The sequence below is a fragment of the Pleurodeles waltl genome, chromosome 9 (genome assembly GCF_031143425.1).
Source record: "Pleurodeles waltl isolate 20211129_DDA chromosome 9, aPleWal1.hap1.20221129, whole genome shotgun sequence".
Lineage (NCBI taxonomy): Eukaryota > Metazoa > Chordata > Amphibia > Caudata > Salamandridae > Pleurodeles > Pleurodeles waltl.
In genome coordinates, this window is record NC_090448.1 from 27334005 (window position 1) to 27352511 (window position 18507).

Below are 18507 nucleotides of genomic sequence, written 5' to 3' on the forward strand. Positions count from 1 at the left end.
ATATTTTTAGGAACACAGCAGCTTTATTAAAAAAAAGGTTTTCATTTTGGAATGCAAACGCAATGATGTTGGTCTTCTGTCCCAAGCCAGACACCATCCTCCTGTCTGTAACTAATCACAAGGAGGTTCAAATAGCGACCTGCCTCATCAACATTTAATTGGCAGGTCATTCTGTGACTGTGCGATTGACAATTTTGCAATACGACCGTATTATCACATTGGTCGCATTGCAAAATTAAAGACTTTGTAAAAAGTTGGTGCTCAGTTTGTGACCACTTTTTGCAACCAGTCTGTTTGGACCTCTGGCACAGTGTGTGTATACTCTGCATTCCCTGTGTCCCTATGTTAGTTCTGTCTTGAAATAGCCCTATGGTCTTTATCTTCCATATCCATGGTTCTCATACTTTAGATATAGTTTCAATGTGTGTGTGCAAGAAAGAGTGTGAGGGGTGGGTTTATGGCGCGATAGAGGATCATATTTACAACAGATTGGCATAGGGCAGCGCCACAAGTCTTTTTACCGCATTGCCCTACGCCAGTGTGAACTGGCAGGAATGCACCGTATTTATGAAATACAGTGCTTTCCTGTCCTTTCCCCCCTGCTCTGGTTCACAATGGGCTGCTCACGCCAACGCAGACACCCTTGCACTGCGGTGCAAGGGTGTCTGCCTTTCATGCGGGGAAACATCCTGAACAACTAGGTCCTAAACAACTCCTTGCCTAAACCACTACTGCTAAACAACTAAAAAGTCTCTACAACAAAGTACTGAACAACTACTGTCTAAAAAACGATTTTGCCTGAATAACGATTGCCAGAACAATGAATTTTAAGGTAAGTTTTTTTTTAATGGTTTATTAGTTGTTTAGAATTTATATATATATATATATATCTATATATATCTATATATATATCTATATATATAGATATATATATATATATATATATATATATATCTATATATATATATATATATATATATCAATCAATTCTAAACAACTAATAAATCCTAATAAACCTTTAGAATTGATTATATATATATATATATATATATATATATATATATATATATATATATATGTATATGTATATGTATATATATATATATTCTAAACAACTAATAAACCATAAAAAAAAAAAAAAAAAAAAACTTACCTTAAAATGTGTTGTTCAGGCAATTGTTATTCAGGCAAAATTGTTGATTAGACAGTAGTTGTTCAGTACTTCGTTGTAGAGACTTTTCAGTTGTTTAGCAGTAGTGGTTTAGGCAAGTAGTTGTTTAGGACCTAGTTGTTCCATCAAATATTCTTTCATGCGGGATTGTTTTTCCCTTTCGATGTGTTCATCAGAATGCAAAGGAAAGAGGAAAGTCTCCTTGTTACACCACCCCTGGAGAGGTGTAAGGTTTTGGCGTTTTTTAAGGTTTACATCATTTAGTAAATCTGGGGCAGTATCAAAATCCATGGGTGTTGCATGGGAAAACTCACTGCAATGCCCATGGAACGCCCCCAGTCGCAGAGTAAGGCAACGCAGCGACTTGCGCTGCCTTGCCTCACTCCATATCTATGAGGCCACCAAAAGCCACGTAGGGTGGCTTTGCGTTGCCTCATAGGCGTGGTTCTGCAGTCTGCATCGCCGGCGCATCCCAAAAAAGTGACACTCCAGTGGCGCGCCCGGATTGTAAATATGCCCCAGAGTCTGCTTACTAAGCTCACTCTTGGCTTAACATTTTGTTCCTCCCCAGTGGTGGACCAAGTTGATGTAAATTAGGCAGATCCAGTCTCTAGGTTGGCCTTCTGGGTTTTGCTTCTCAGACAGATGTTGCTCGTCTTCTCTACTGGTCCTCTCCAGTGGAGGGTAGCGGAGTGACTTCTTAGGCCCTCTGATTTCACCGCATAACTTATATTTTTCGTTCCGGGTGCTTTATGTCTTCAGCTGCTCTTCGTGGTGTGTACCCTTAATATCAAACCCACAATATCAGTGCAACAGAATATCGAGGGGAAAATATCGAAAACAAATTAAGACAGGTAAATAAGTCTACATTTGCCAGACTTAAGTACACAAATATGTACCTACATGGTAAATATATCTTCAAGGTACATAGATGTGGAGTTCGTAATAGTAAATCTGTACTTCACTTTATGCACATATCATATTTTGTCCCTCAATATTCTTGTACCCTAGTATTGTTGGCATTGGTATTCAGTATTACAACCGTTCTCTGTGTAGGACAGTAGAGGTGTCCCTTCAGATTTCATTCAATGTTAGCTCTAGTCAGCTGATAATGTCATTCAGGGTTTTTCAGTGCCAAGGTCCTCATCTCTTCATCAAATTCTTCTCACCCAGGATAGTTCCCCGCGATACCCTTGACATCTGTCTTTTCTGTCCATACCTGACCTGACCTGTCTTCAAAACCTTATCCCACCCTGGCTTGTTGAAATGCTGCATAACTCCATGTCCACCAGGCTTGGATTCTGAGGGCTCTCGGCTCTGGATGCCTCTGTCTCCAGCACGGTGTTGTCTCATCGTACCTAATTTTCCTCATTCATTTCTTTTGCTCAATTGACCGTGCCACGATGTGAAAATTGCCAATTTTACAGCCCATTTAGAGGTCTTGGCTTCATGTCATTACAGAAACCCATTAAGAGTAGGCCATATGAAGAGCAAGAGATTTTGTGCTCATCGCATTGGTAGTTATTCTGTACACATGGAAGAAACTGCAGAATGGATCCAAATAGAATGACTTCAGCATATTAAGATGTTATGTTCCACCAGGGCAATTTTACAATATTCCAGGATCATTAGAGCTGCTGAGGACAGATGGGCGGACTTCCCTAGCACGCCAACACCATGGTCTTTTCTGTAAGTAAAATCCAGAAGTGGACTAAACAGTGGAAGAGGCAACGGTGGTAGCACCATCATACAGAGACACAAAGAGCACTAGAAAATTGATTGCTTTAGATATAAAAGATTATCCCATTCGCACGGGGAGATCACCAGTGGCCCACGGAAGAACTGAAGGGTGAAAAAAACAAGAATTGAACACTTAGGGGGTTATTACAACTTTGGAGGAGGTGTTAATCCGTCCCAAAAGTGTGGAACTCGTAATACAGCTGGTGGTATATCCGTCACATTTGGGATGGATTAACACCTCCTCCAAAGTTGTAATAACCCCCTTAATCTCGTAAAGTTTAGTTATCTACACGTCTTACTCCATAAGAGTATGGATACATTGATTTATTTCTGCTTTTGTTTCACACACACTGCTCATTTTGCACCTTTTCAAAGTACTAAACAGGGGAAGAAAATGGAAAAGATGGATGATTAGGGGAGCGCTGAAGGTGATTCACAAAGTCAGGTGACATATTACTACGTGAACTGGCAGTGTAAGGTGGTGCATGTGCAGGACATGACTCTCCCCAAGTGTCCCTCCTGGGTCACTTCTCAGTGAAGAGTAAGGAACAAGGGATCACAAAGTTTTTAGGCTTTGGTGCAGTTCTCAGAAGGAGAAGAACAGCAGTTAACTGTAAGTCCATCGAAGGCCCCTTAGTTGTGCTCCAGACCAATGACTTAAACATATGGGTCATGTAGATATGGGCACATATCTGCAGCTGAGAGGGACCGCGGGGCTGGCAGTCTCTCGTGAGGTGCAGTGTCCTACTAGACTCGCTACCGTACCCCTTCGACGATGGACCTCCATGAGTTACCAAGGGAAGGGTCCCAGGTCGCTGCTCAGATTACCCCAAAGTGGTGCAAGTCTGATGACGTGCAGGTTGATGGTTCCATTACAGATGACAAGAGATGTGTTAAAATGATGACTTCTACTCTGTCTATGTTTTAACTTGATACGTAATACCTCAAAGTTTGACATTCTTTCTTCTTGAGATGTTTGTGCTTTGCTGGTGAAGACATATTAAATGTTATGATGTGCATGCCCTAAGGTGTCAGACACTTTAAATTCAATGAGGAAGTTGATTTACAAAGAGCTACATTTAATGCTTCACTCCCACAGAATAAATTAGTCAGTGTCCCTTAACTTACAAATGTTAACTAGGAATCAAGGCATTGTGAAAGATTGGGAGCCTAATGTTTTTTTGTTTTGTTTTGCAGCCATGATCTTTTTGTAACCAATCGCCTGCTGATATTTTGTGAACTCTTGTGTTTTCACATCCACAGTCTCGCATATTATTTGGACAATTTCTTAGCCTAGCCTGTTCATTCTATTTCAATTTTCTTACCCAATAATATATATTTGGCTTTTAGACATCAGTTTTTACTTTTGCTATAACTTCTGTGCTTGTCTACTTGTGAGAGTCTTGCACGCTGCTGTACAAATTCTCATCCTATGTGTTCATCTTCTCTTCCCAGACCTTCAGACCAGCAGCCATGCTGGTGGAACGTTCCGCGGACTTTGGCCACACATGGCAGGTGTACCGCTACTTTGCGCAAGATTGTGCGGGTATTTTCCCCGGCGTGTCTCGCAGTCCCATGCGGAAGGTGGATGATGTTGTCTGTGAATCACGCTACTCTGATATCGAACCTTCCACCGAAGGAGAGGTGAGAAGCGGAAAAAAGGCTACTGATATATATATATATATATATATATATATATATATATATATATATATATATGTGTGTGGTTTTTTGCTGACATGTGCATATGTGTATGTTTTTTCAGAGGCGCTTTTGCCAACAGGGGGACATTAACGGCCAAAGGGCCCCTGGAGGATTGAGGGCTCTTAGACAAAGTTGCAATAGGGTAGGAAAATCATGGCGAAGTTTGTTCGAAATAAGATTCCTCACTCAGTCATGCTCATGGCCAGATATTCAAGCCAATGGAGTACCCACCATTCTTAGTGCTTTGGCTTTTTTCATGTGTTAGTGCTCTTGGGGAATAAGCAAACTCAATATAATGATTGAGAACAACATTTCACGTGCTGTCAGCACATGCCAGCATCATCAGGCCTACCTTAGAATGATCCCATTCAATTCATGGTTCCTAAATTTCCCAGAGAGTTTTTTTCATGTGCTCGCTTCTGTTGGCAGATGCTACCTCAAACGTTGTATTTTAGGGTGAACATGGTCAAAAACGAAAAGGCGTAATTCAGTATAAATGTACATTTATATTTACACGCAGTGCAATGCCTTTTGTCTTCTAGCTGCTGTTTTGATGATAGATGCAATTTGGCATTTTTTATGGCTAAAAGTCAAATTTTACTAAAGAGGGTTTGGAAAACGGATTCATTTTTCATGAGTTGCCCAATTGGAAGAATGTTGAAAGGGCTGCATGGTGGGAGTCTTTTGGGATGCGACATGTTTCGGACAGCTAATGACGATCTGTTGTTCTTCCTCTGTTCCAGGTGATCTACAGAGTTTTGGATCCAGCCATACACATCCGCGACCCCTACAGCCCAGATATCCAGAGTATGTTTCCATGCGTTGTCTCAACTATACTGTTGGTTGGCACTGATCTGTGTGTGTTTAGAATCAGCGCGCAGAGGTAGATGGGCCTGGGTGGTTTCACAACAAAATGAAGCCTCTGAAAGTGGCGCAGAGGCATCAGTTAAATGTGGGCTGGTTCCTAGACCCTGCGACAGCCCTAGTATTCTTTCGAAAGCATCCAGCATACCACACATGTTCTTGAATTCCTTGTAACCTAGCAGTTCTGTCTGTGTTGAGAACGTATATTCATATTATTTGAACAAGATGGGGCTTAACCAATCAGGCATGAGCAATTTCTTTGTGCAGAGATTCTCTCTTTGACGTTGTGATTTACTACCGGGTGACTATGCCTTCACGAAACAAACCCAAGTTAGAGTGAAAATACAAGTGGGACTCTCACTTCGGATCCCGCAGAAGCTACTTGTAGATATTATTCAAGAGTTTACTATACTTGTGGTCTCTGGGATGTGCAGTAGCACCAAGAGCACTTGTATCTGCATGAATAGCTGAGCTCATAGCTTGCCTTGACACATGGCACACCATCAAGCAGTAGGCAAATTACTCCCTTGCCTTGCATCCTGTTTTCATGAGAGGACTTGAAGATGACAATGAGCTCAGTGTCAGCCTGACCTTTAATTGAATTCTTTCATAAGTTCACTCCCTGGTTCAAAGATATTCTTTTTTCCCAGAATATATTTATTGTTCTTTTTGAAAAGTAGAACACAAGAAACAGAGGCGGGTATCCATTGTGCTACAGGGAATCAGCTCAACAAATAAAAACACAGTACACAGCAATGACAATCTGACAATATATAGTGAGGCGATATCAACTGGACAACCACATCCAAGCGGGTGACTGAGGACTTGTACTCTGGGTGGGCAACACTGCATTCGCTTCATCCTGCTTCTCAAGCCCATAATATTTGATCCAGCCACTCCATACCTTAAGAAATTTGCGTGGGCCTCTGCTCTTATACATAACCCGTTCCGCGGCCATGTATAGGTGGTTCAAAGATATTCTTTACTGTAAAATGATGAAAAGACCTAAGGATTGTGTCAGCAAATCATCCTTAAGGTTGGTAATCAAGAGAAGGGCTGAAAAGCCTTTAGTTTGTGGAAACAGACTGATGAAGTTATCAGCCTGCACCCCCCAACTCCCACCAGCTCTTTTTCCCTTGCACTAAATTCTCCTCCAAACTTCTTCTGATCTTCTTTCATTATAACTGAAGTGTTTATATCAGGAATATTGGATTCATTTTCAGGGGCCTCTGGCCTAATATCAAATTGGATTTGTCAGCAAGCGGATTCCCCCTGGAAGTTCTGGCAGAGAACCAGCCCACTGCCAGAGGGATGCCCTTGTTCTGCATTTTTTCATTGTTGCATTGAAGCATAAACATCCGCGAATGTGCATAGCGACGATTTCTACGGACTTTGGGGAAGAAGCCAGAAATGATCCTAAGGAGCTGGAAAGGGGAGGTAATGAGGAACTCCAAGAGCAGAGGTGATCTGCTAATATAGTTGTCATTTGGGTCACCAGGAGACAGGAGTTCTAATCTCAATCTCTGTTCTTGTGATTGTTGGCGGATTCTTTTTCCACCTTGTGCTTCAGTTTCCCGATCTGGTCAAAGATTGGAAACCCTTGGACAGTGGATAATCCTATTGTGGACAGCCCCATCATAGAAAATGCTTCTTTTCCCTGCAAATACTTAGCCGAAAGCACCTGGCACCTGTTTGATGCTATCTGTAAAGAAATGGCTCCCTGTTGCAGTTACCCCCCACTTTTTGCCTGATACTGATGCTGACTTGACTGAGAAGAGTGCTGGGACCCTGCTAACCAGGCCCCAGCACCAGTGTTCCTTCACCTAAAATGTACCATTGTATCCACAATTGGCACACCCTGGCATTCAGATAAGTCCCTTGTAACTGGTACTTCTAGTACCAAGGGCCCTGATGCCAAGGAAGGTCTCTAAGGGCTGCAGCATGTCTTATGCCACCCTAGAGACCCCTCACTCAGCACAGACACACTGCTTACAAGCCTGTGTGTGCTAGTGAGAACAAAATGAGTAAGTCGACATGGCACTCCCCTCAGGGTGCCATGCCAGCCTCTCACTGCCTATGCAGTATAGGTAAGACACCCCTCTAGCAGGCCTTACAGCCCTAAGGCAGGGTGCACTATACCATAGGTGAGGGTACCAGTGCATGAGCATGGTACCCCTACAGTGTCTAAACAAAACCTTAGACATTGTAAGTGCAGGGTAGCCATAAGAGTATATGGTCTGGGAGTCTGTCAAACACGAACTCCACAGCACCATAATGGCTACACTGAAAACTGGGAAGTTTGGTATCAAACTTCTCAGCACAATAAATGCACACTGATGCCAGTGTACATTTTATTGTAAAATACACCACAGAGGGCACCTTAGAGGTGCCCCCTGAAACTTAACCGACTGTCTGTGTAGGCTGACTAGTTCCAGCAGCCTGCCACACCAGAGACATGTTGCTGGCCCCATGGGGAGAGTGCCTTTGTCACTCTGAGGCCAGTAACAAAGCCTGCACTGGGTGGAGATGCTAACACCTCCCCCAGGCAGGAGCTGTGACACCTGGCCGTGAGCCTCAAAGGCTCACCCCTTTGTCACAGCCCAGCAGGGCACTCCAGCTTAGTGGAGTTGCCCGCCCCCTCCGGCCACGGCCCCCACTTTTGGCGGCAAGGCTGGAGGGAACAAAGAAAGCAACAAGGAGGAGTCACTGGCCAGTCAGGACAGCCCCTAAGGTGTCCTGAGCTGAAGTGACTCTAACTTTTAGAAATCCTCCATCTTGCAGATGGAGGATTCCCCCAATAGGGTTAGGATTGTGACCCCCTCCCCTTGGGAGGAGGCACAAAGAGGGTGTACCCACCCTCAGGGCTAGTAGCCATTGGCTACTAACCCCCCAGACCTAAACACGCCCTTAAATTTAGTATTTAAGGGCTACCCTGAACCCTAGAAAATCAGATTCCTGCAACTACAAGAAGAAGGACTGCCTAGCTGAAAACCCCTGCAGAGGAAGACCAGAAGACGACAACTGCCTTGGCTCCAGAAACTCACCGGCCTGTCTCCTGCCTTCCAAAGATCCTGCTCCAGCGACGCCTTCCAAAGGGACCAGCGACCTCGACATCCTCTGAGGACTGCCCCTGCTTCGAAAAGACAAGAAACTCCCGAGGACAGCGGACCTGCTCCAAGAAAAGCTGCAACTTTGTTTCCAGCAGCTTTAAAGAACCCTGCAAGCTCCCCGCAAGAAGCGTGAGACTTGCAACACTGCACCCGGCGACCCCGACTCGGCTGGTGGCGATCCAACACCTCAGGAGGGACCCCAGGACTACTCTAAGACTGTGAGTACAAAAACCTGTCCCCCTGAGCCCCCACAGCGCCGCCTGCAGAGGGAATCCCGAGGCTTCCCCTGACCGCGACTCTTTGAATCCTAAGTCCCGACACCTGGGAGAGACCCTGCACCCGCAGCCCCCAGGACCTGAAGGACCGGACTTTCACTGGAGGAGTGACCCCCAGGAGTCCCTCTCCCTTGATCAAGTGGAGGTTTCCCCGAGGAACCCCCCCCTTGCCTGCCTGCAGCGCTGAAGAGATCCCTAGATCTCCCATTGACTTCCATTACAAACCCGACGCTTGTTTCTACACTGCACCCGGCCGCCCCCACGCTGCTGAGGGTGAAATTTCTGTGTGGGCTTGTGTCCCCCCCAGTGCCCTACAAAACCCCCCTGGTCTACCCTCCGAAGACGCGGGTACTTACCTGCAAGCAGACCGGAACCGGGGCACCCCCTTCTCTCCATTCTAGCCTATGTGTTTTGGGCACCACTTTGAACTCTGCACCTGACCGGCCCTGAGCTGCTGGTGTGGTGACTTTGGGGTTGCTCTGAACCCCCAACGGTGGGCTACCTTGGACCAAGAACTAAGCCCTGTAAGTGTCTTACTTACCTGGTTAACCTAACAAATACTTACCTCCCCTAGGAACTGTGAAAATTGCAGTGTCCACTTTTAAAACAGCTATTTGTCAATAACTTGAAAAGTATACATGCAATTTTTATGATTTAAAGTTCCTAAAGTACTTACCTGCAATACCTTTCAAATGAGATATTACATGTAGAATTTGAACCTGTGGTTCTTAAAATAAACTAAGAAAAGATATTTTTCTATACAAAAACCTATTGGCTGGATTTGTCTCTGAGTGTGTGTACCTCATTTATTGTCTATGTGTATGTACAACAAATGCTTAACACTACTCCTTGGATAAGCCTACTGCTCGACCACACTACCACAAAATAGAGCATTAGTATTATCTATTTTTACCACTATTTTACCTCTAAGGGGAACCCTTGGACTCTGTGCATGCTATTCCTTACTTTGAAATAGCACATACAGAGCCAACTTCCTACATTGGTGGATCAGCGGTGGGGTACAAGACTTTGCATTTGCTGGACTACTCAGCCAATACCTGATCACACGACAAATTCCAAAATTGTCATTAGAAATTGATTTTTGCAATTTGAAAAGTTTTCTAAATTCTTAAAAGACCTGCTAGGGCCTTGTGTTAGATCCTGTTTAGCATTTCTTTTAGAGTTTAAAAGTTTGTAAAAGTTTGAATTAGATTCTAGAACCAGTTGTAGATTCTTAAAAAGTATTCCAACTTTTAGAAGCAAAATGTCTAGCACAGATGTGACTGTGGTGGAACTCGACACCACACCTTACCTCCATCTTAAGATGAGGGAGCTAAGGTCACTCTGTAAAATAAAGAAAATAACAATGGGCCCCAAACCTACCAAAATACAGCTCCAGGAGCTTTTGGCAGAGTTTGAAAAGGCCAACCCCTCTGAGGGTGGCAACTCAGAGGAAGAGGATAGTGACTTGGAGGAAAATTCCCCCCTACCAGTCCTATCTAGGGAGAACAGGGTCCCTCAAACCCTGACTCCAAAAATAATAGTCAGAGATGCTGGTTCCCTCACAGGAGAGACCAACACCTCTGAAATCACTGAGGATAACTCCAGTGAAGATGACCCCCTGTTAGCCAGGATGGTCAAAAGATTGGCTTTGGAAAAGCAGCTCCTAGCCGTAGAAAGGGAAAGAAAAGAGATGGGCCTAGGTCCCATCGATGGTGGCAGCAACTTAAATAGGGTCAGAGATTCTCCTGACATCCTAAAAATCCCCAAAGGGATTGTAACAAAATATGAAGATGGTGATGACATCACCAAATGGTTCACAGCTTTTGAGAGGGCTTGTGTAACCAGAAAAGTAAACAGATCTCACTGGGGTGCTCTCCTTTGGGAAATGTTCACTGGAAAGTGTAGGGATAGACTCCTCACACTCTCTGGAAAAGATGCAGAATCTTATGACCTCATGAAGGGTACCCTGATTGAGGGCTTTGGATTCTCCACTGAGGAGTATAGAATTAGATTCAGGGGGGCTCAAAAATCCTCGAGCCAGACCTGGGTTGATTTTGTAGACTACTCAGTAAAAACACTAGATGGTTGGTTAACTGGAAATGAAGTGTGTGACTATGTTGGGCTTTATAATTTGTTTATGAAAGAACACATTTTAAGTAACTGCTTCAATGAAAAGTTGCATCAGTATCTGGTAGACCTAGGTCCAATTTCTCCCCAAGAATTGGGAAAGAAGGCAGACCACTGGGTCAAGACTAGGGTAACCAAAACTTCCACTGGGGGTGACCAAAAGAAAGGGGTTACAAAAACTCCCCAGGAGAAAGTGGGTGACACTAGAAACAAAGAAAAAGAGTCCTCTGTAGGCCCCCAAAAACCAGAACAGGTGGGTGGGCCCCAAGACACAACCCAAAACAAAGGTGGGTACCAGGGTAAGAACTGGGATGCCACTAAGGCATGGTGCCACAACTGTAAACAGTCTGGGCACCACACCAAGGACACTTCTTGTCCCAAAAACAAACCCCAGAACAAAATTCCAGGGGTAACCAGTGTAGCCATGGGAGATGACTCCTCAGATGAGGAGGTCTTCATAGCCTTCAACTGGAAACAGGGCCCAACAGGTGAGTTGGAGATTCCAGAGGGAAGTAGACACTTCCACCACCTACTGGTGAATGGAATCCCCACCACTGCCCTGAGAGACACTTGTGCCAGTCACACTATTGTGCATGACAGGCTGGTGCTCTCAAACCAGTACATCCCAGGTGAGACTGCCAGGGTAAGAGTTAGCCTAGACCGGGTCACTAAGAGGCCTGTGGCTTTAGTACCCATAGAAGTGGGTGGCACTCTTAGCTGGAGAAGGGTAGTAGTCAGTACAGACCTCCCCCTTGATTGTCTCCTTGGAAATGACTACCCAGAGGTTAGTCAGAGCCCAAGAGAGGAACTGGTCCAGTGCCAGTCCTCTCCCAAGGATTCTGGAAGTCCTGCCTCTGCAGTAAATGCAAGCAGGCCCCAGAAGAAGAAGAAAAGAAAACAGAGTAGGAAGGGTGGACAACCTTTAGCCAAGGTTACAGCAAGCCAAGGAGATTCTGCTCCAGTAGGGGAGAACTCCAAAAATGGCCCTGATAAAGTCCAACCTGACCCACAAGAAGTCCTGGCTAGTCAGGCAACTGTTAAACCTGAGTGGGTGGCTCCTCAGCTAACAGAAGAAAGAGTGGAAGAAGGGTGTTTACTACAAGATGTGGTAACCCCCCACTCTAATACAGCAGACAGGCAACCTGAACCCAAAGAGGCCTGTAACTTAGCCCCTTCCCTTTTAGGTGAAGAGCTAAAGGTGTGGTTCTGGGCACTGACAGCTGTCAGTGGCCTCTGCTGGGTGTTAGCCTTTATGGCTGCACTATCCTTAGCATGGTGGTCTGACCCCATGCCAAATAGCAAGTTAGACCCCCTGACCCTATTGGTCATGGTGGGGTTACTCCAGCTCTGGGTAACCTCTCTGGGTAAGCTAGGGGTAACCCTGGCCAAGATAAGGTTAGCAGAGGTGGATACCTCTAAGACCAAAATAGAAAGAATGGGTGGAGACATTGAAGAGGCAGACAAGAGGCAATTCAGACTAGGTCCTATCACTGTGGAAGTAGGTCAGTTCCCCAAAGGGAATGACCTGAACAGAAGGATGTAAGGCAGAGTAGGCCCTGCAACTAACCAGCCTATTTCTCCTACTCTTCCTCGCCTGACAGACTAGGAAGACTCTCCCAGCTTGGGCTGAGTCTCCTGGCCTGTGGGCTGGGGGGGGCTTGTGTAAAGAAATGGCTCCCTGTTGCAGTTACCCCCCACTTTTTGCCTGATACTGATGCTGACTTGACTGAGAAGAGTGCTGGGACCCTGCTAACCAGGCCCCAGCACCAGTGTTCCTTCACCTAAAATGTACCATTGTATCCACAATTGGCACACCCTGGCATTCAGATAAGTCCCTTGTAACTGGTACTTCTAGTACCAAGGGCCCTGATGCCAAGGAAGGTCTCTAAGGGCTGCAGCATGTCTTATGCCACCCTAGAGACCCCTCACTCAGCACAGACACACTGCTTACAAGCCTGTGTGTGCTAGTGAGAACAAAATGAGTAAGTCGACATGGCACTCCCCTCAGGGTGCCATGCCAGCCTCTCACTGCCTATGCAGTATAGGTAAGACACCCCTCTAGCAGGCCTTACAGCCCTAAGGCAGGGTGCACTATACCATAGGTGAGGGTACCAGTGCATGAGCATGGTACCCCTACAGTGTCTAAACAAAACCTTAGACATTGTAAGTGCAGGGTAGCCATAAGAGTATATGGTCTGGGAGTCTGTCAAACACGAACTCCACAGCACCATAATGGCTACACTGAAAACTGGGAAGTTTGGTATCAAACTTCTCAGCACAATAAATGCACACTGATGCCAGTGTACATTTTATTGTAAAATACACCACAGAGGGCACCTTAGAGGTGCCCCCTGAAACTTAACCGACTGTCTGTGTAGGCTGACTAGTTCCAGCAGCCTGCCACACCAGAGACATGTTGCTGGCCCCATGGGGAGAGTGCCTTTGTCACTCTGAGGCCAGTAACAAAGCCTGCACTGGGTGGAGATGCTAACACCTCCCCCAGGCAGGAGCTGTGACACCTGGCGGTGAGCCTCAAAGGCTCACCCCTTTGTCACAGCCCAGCAGGGCACTCCAGCTTAGTGGAGTTGCCCGCCCCCTCCGGCCACGGCCCCCACTTTTGGCGGCAAGGCTGGAGGGAACAAAGAAAGCAACAAGGAGGAGTCACTGGCCAGTCAGGACAGCCCCTAAGGTGTCCTGAGCTGAAGTGACTCTAACTTTTAGAAATCCTCCATCTTGCAGATGGAGGATTCCCCCAATAGGGTTAGGATTGTGACCCCCTCCCCTTGGGAGGAGGCACAAAGAGGGTGTACCCACCCTCAGGGCTAGTAGCCATTGGCTACTAACCCCCCAGACCTAAACACGCCCTTAAATTTAGTATTTAAGGGCTACCCTGAACCCTAGAAAATCAGATTCCTGCAACTACAAGAAGAAGGACTGCCTAGCTGAAAACCCCTGCAGAGGAAGACCAGAAGACGACAACTGCCTTGGCTCCAGAAACTCACCGGCCTGTCTCCTGCCTTCCAAAGATCCTGCTCCAGCGACGCCTTCCAAAGGGACCAGCGACCTCGACATCCTCTGAGGACTGCCCCTGCTTCGAAAAGACAAGAAACTCCCGAGGACAGCGGACCTGCTCCAAGAAAAGCTGCAACTTTGTTTCCAGCAGCTTTAAAGAACCCTGCAAGCTCCCCGCAAGAAGCGTGAGACTTGCAACACTGCACCCGGCGACCCCGACTCGGCTGGTGGCGATCCAACACCTCAGGAGGGACCCCAGGACTACTCTAAGACTGTGAGTACAAAAACCTGTCCCCCTGAGCCCCCACAGCGCCGCCTGCAGAGGGAATCCCGAGGCTTCCCCTGACCGCGACTCTTTGAATCCTAAGTCCCTACACCTGGGACGGACCCTGCACCCGCAGCCCCCAGGACCTGAAGGACCGGACTTTCACTGGAGGAGTGACCCCCAGGAGTCCCTCTCCCTTGATCAAGTGGAGGTTTCCCCGAGGAACCCCCCCCCTTGCCTGCCTGCAGCGCTGAAGAGATCCCTAGATCTCCCATTGACTTCCATTACAAACCCGACGCTTGTTTCTACACTGCACCCGGCCGCCCCCACGCTGCTGAGGGTGAAATTTCTGTGTGGGCTTGTGTCCCCCCCGGTGCCCTACAAAACCCCCCTGGTCTACCCTCCGAAGACGCGGGTACTTACCTGCAAGCAGACCGGAACCGGGGCACCCCCTTCTCTCCATTCTAGCCTATGTGTTTTGGGCACCACTTTGAACTCTGCACCTGACCGGCCCTGAGCTGCTGGTGTGGTGACTTTGGGGTTGCTCTGAACCCCCAACGGTGGGCTACCTTGGACCAAGAACTAAGCCCTGTAAGTGTCTTACTTACCTGGTTAACCTAACAAATACTTACCTCCCCTAGGAACTGTGAAAATTGCACTGTGTCCACTTTTAAAACAGCTATTTGTCAATAACTTGAAAAGTATACATGCAATTTTTATGATTTAAAGTTCCTAAAGTACTTACCTGCAATACCTTTCAAATGAGATATTACATGTAGAATTTGAACCTGTGGTTCTTAAAATAAACTAAGAAAAGATATTTTTCTATACAAAAACCTATTGGCAGGATTTGTCTCTGAGTGTGTGTACCTCATTTATTGTCTATGTGTATGTACAACAAATGCTTAACACTACTCCTTGGATAAGCCTACTGCTCGACCACACTACCACAAAATAGAGCATTAGTATTATCTATTTTTACCACTATTTTACCTCTAAGGGGAACCCTTGGACTCTGTGCATGCTATTCCTTACTTTGAAATAGCACATACAGAGCCAACTTCCTACACTATCACACAATGTTATGCTCTGTTTTGATATTTGTATAATACCCTTCTGTCACTGCTGTTGCCATGTAGTGCTTTGCTTTTACTGAATTACTAATGACAGTCGTGTGTTCTTGCTCTTCTTACACTCCATCTCAGACCTTCTGAAAATCACCAACCTGAGGGTGAATTTCACAAAGCTGCACACTCTGGGCGATAACCTGCTGGACTCGCGGGTGGAGATCAAGGAGAAGTACTACTACGCTGTGTACGAGCTGGTGGTGCGCGGGAACTGCTTCTGCTACGGCCACGCCTCTGAGTGCGCGCCCATCGCTGGTATCCGAGGGGACATTGAGGGCATGGTGAGTACGCTGATCTTTTTCCTGGCTTCAGCAGTCCAAGCAGAGGCATCCTCATTCATGAGGAAACTAGCAAGCTGGAGCTGTTAGTCTCAAGTCAAGTCCAGCAGCTCATTCGTTCACTATCCTTTCACGAGGGAAATAGGCAACCTCTTACATTGGGTACTCCAAACTCTGGTCTCTTCTTAAACAGCACCTCTGTCGATAAAGCACCTCCTGGACCAGGTCCTACATTCTACTTATCCCTTATTCCTTATCCAGACCCGCACATGTCTTCTCTGCTGAGCAAAGGCACTACAGATGCCCTAAGTGCACCGGGATTGCCCAGACATGGGTCCCGGACTCACTATGCCACTGGATTCCATCTATCCTGGTTGATGAAGGGTGGTAACCCGTAACCAGTCCCCAGATGCTTCTTTCTGGTCCACGAAGGAACTGGCCTGGCAGTTCGGGCTGGACGTACCCACAGGGACCAGGGTCAAGACTGATTTGCACATGGCTGGGTCCAAACTGGGGTGGCGTGGTGGGCAAAAAGATATGGATTGCACCCAGATCAGTGACTGGGGGTGAATGTTTGACAATACTCAGCACTCTGTCCATCATCTTTTTGTTTTGCCATAGTTGACGTTACTTTGAAAGAGTCACCTACACAAACCGGATTGGTCCAGCACAAACAAATATAGGTTCACATACTTATCTTATGTTCCCTCTCTCAAATCATCTGATGGCCTTTACCCGGCTAGAATGTTTGACCCCTGCATGGAAGCTGATCTCTTCAAGCTTCCACTATGTTAAGTACAGCCAGTCCAAGGCAGGGTTACTCGGGCATCATTTGCCTGGATTCCTCAAAGCTTGTTTTGCTAGATCACCATGGAGTTCCTAATTAGACCCAGGATCTAGCTCCTTAGACTTAAACATCTAGCTCTTCTATTAATACTATGTTATCCTGCCCACATGGTCTCCAGTATCCAGTTATACATAGTTCATCTCACAGTACTCTTCTTGTAACCATCATTTTCTCAGGAGAAACCATCTGCTAAATGGTCTGGATTCCTTAGTCCGGTCCATGTTTGTTTTAGGGTATATAATAAATCTGTGGGATATGGCAGGCCCTATCTGCCCAACACTGCCAACACCTCTCAAAAGTATTTTATCCCAAGGACCCGTGAAGCCCCCCCGACCAGTCAGCCAACCACCCAAGGCACATCATGTCAAAGCACATAAACCATGGAGACCTGCAGCTCCTGGTGGCTTCCAAGCCCCAAAGCTAAATCCTGTTGCCCATTTACCGGCCAGAACTATCAAGCAACAAATCAGAATAGAGTGAAGCCACATAAAATCACTCCTTAAGAGGGTGCAACTCACAGTCTGCACTACAAATCACTCAATACCTGCAACAAAAATAATGAAAACAAATCCCATGTCCTTGGTGCAGGTCCATGGGAGGTGCGTCTGCAAACATAACACCAACGGGCTGAACTGCGAGAAGTGCGACGAGTTCTTCAACGACCTGCCTTGGAGACCAGCTGAAGGGCGCCGCACCAATGCCTGCAAAAGTGAGTGCAGGGAGCATGTCAGGCAAACCAAGGGTGGCTTTTCATGCCTTAGTCAAATTGTTTTGCTAATTTCGCCAACTTGACAGGGTGGGAAAGATTAAATAAAAGCATGTGAAAAAATGTTCAAACTATGTTTTCTGCAAGAAAAATCATGCAAAACCTATTTTTCTTTTGAAAGAATTCTCCCACTAAAATGTTTTTGCAAGAAACAGCAACAATGTTTTGGGTGGGAAATTTCACCACCCAGTTGACGATGCAATTTTACGACTTGAAATGTTTGTCTCTGTCACAAAACATTACCTGCTGCTAGGGGAGTTATAGTTTTGCATGTCCCTAAGAAAAATGCAGCTGAGCTGACAGTGACTACCGATCAGAGCATCTACGAGTCGTGCATGTCTGATGGGAATCTGCCCCATTTTATGGGCTGGGTTTTAACAGTACAGTTGTCAAACAGTCCTCTTGCTGATAATATTCATAGAGTGGTCTTTGTATCTGTCCCTTTCAACCATTGTTTTTTTTTACAAGCCTGTTTCAGCCACAGACTTGATACTTTATCAGCCACATCTCAGATTAGCCCATTGGAGCATTCATCTCTTCTTACCTAATGCGATTGGCTGTTTCAGTGTTTCCTTCCACCTCCATATGAATGCTCGTGAGTGTCTACTTTACAGATCTAGCTGCCTCCTGCTGGCCTTCTGCTGTGCCAACAAAAAAGCATGTGGTAGCGTATTAAATCCAGACCTATTTTTTCCAGAGGTGTTGTACTTTCATTCTTAAAACCCCAATTCCTATTACAAGCATGCTTCCATCACTGAAAACTATTACTAGTATTACAGCATAACAATTTCAGCCCCTTGAAAATGATGTTTTGATATCACCCTGTACCCTTTGTCCTGCCCTCAAGGAGGAAAGAGAGGGGAAGTGGAGTCAAAAGACCACAGTGTATCATTAAAAGTGCTGTGGCAGGTGGACCACCTGTATCAAAGATGTTTAATTTTCATTAGCCTTCAAAAATGAAACAGGCATCTCCAGTCAGTCTTTCCACATTTAAACATTATATAGTTGACACTGGGGTCCCCTTTGACTGATTACCCATTTCAGTGCCTAAAGTACGGTTCTCAGGGACGTTTGGCAGCCTGTGACTATAGGGGGTTTGCGGCAGGATCTAGGGTACTTACAAGGAGGCTGATCAGTGACTGACTGACAAAATTAAACCTGGTTTCTGCAGATACAGTTTTTTCTACCAAAACCCCAGCCTTTTAAACTGCACTTCAC

The 18507-nt window shown here is 46.0% G+C and overlaps 1 protein-coding gene across 3 annotated transcripts in view; it reads left to right on the plus strand.

Moving 5' to 3' along the window:
* LOC138258879 (laminin subunit beta-2-like) overlaps positions 1–18507 on the plus strand; it is a 431858-nt gene that overhangs the window by 129609 nt on the left and 283742 nt on the right. For all 3 annotated transcript variants that reach the window (XM_069206185.1, XM_069206187.1, XM_069206186.1), the window contains exons 6-9: positions 4367–4555; positions 5359–5422; positions 15477–15679; positions 17112–17232. In XM_069206185.1, the coding sequence (XP_069062286.1) occupies positions 4367–4555; positions 5359–5422; positions 15477–15679; positions 17112–17232 (577 nt within the window). The remainder of the gene's footprint in view (positions 1–4366; positions 4556–5358; positions 5423–15476; positions 15680–17111; positions 17233–18507) is intronic.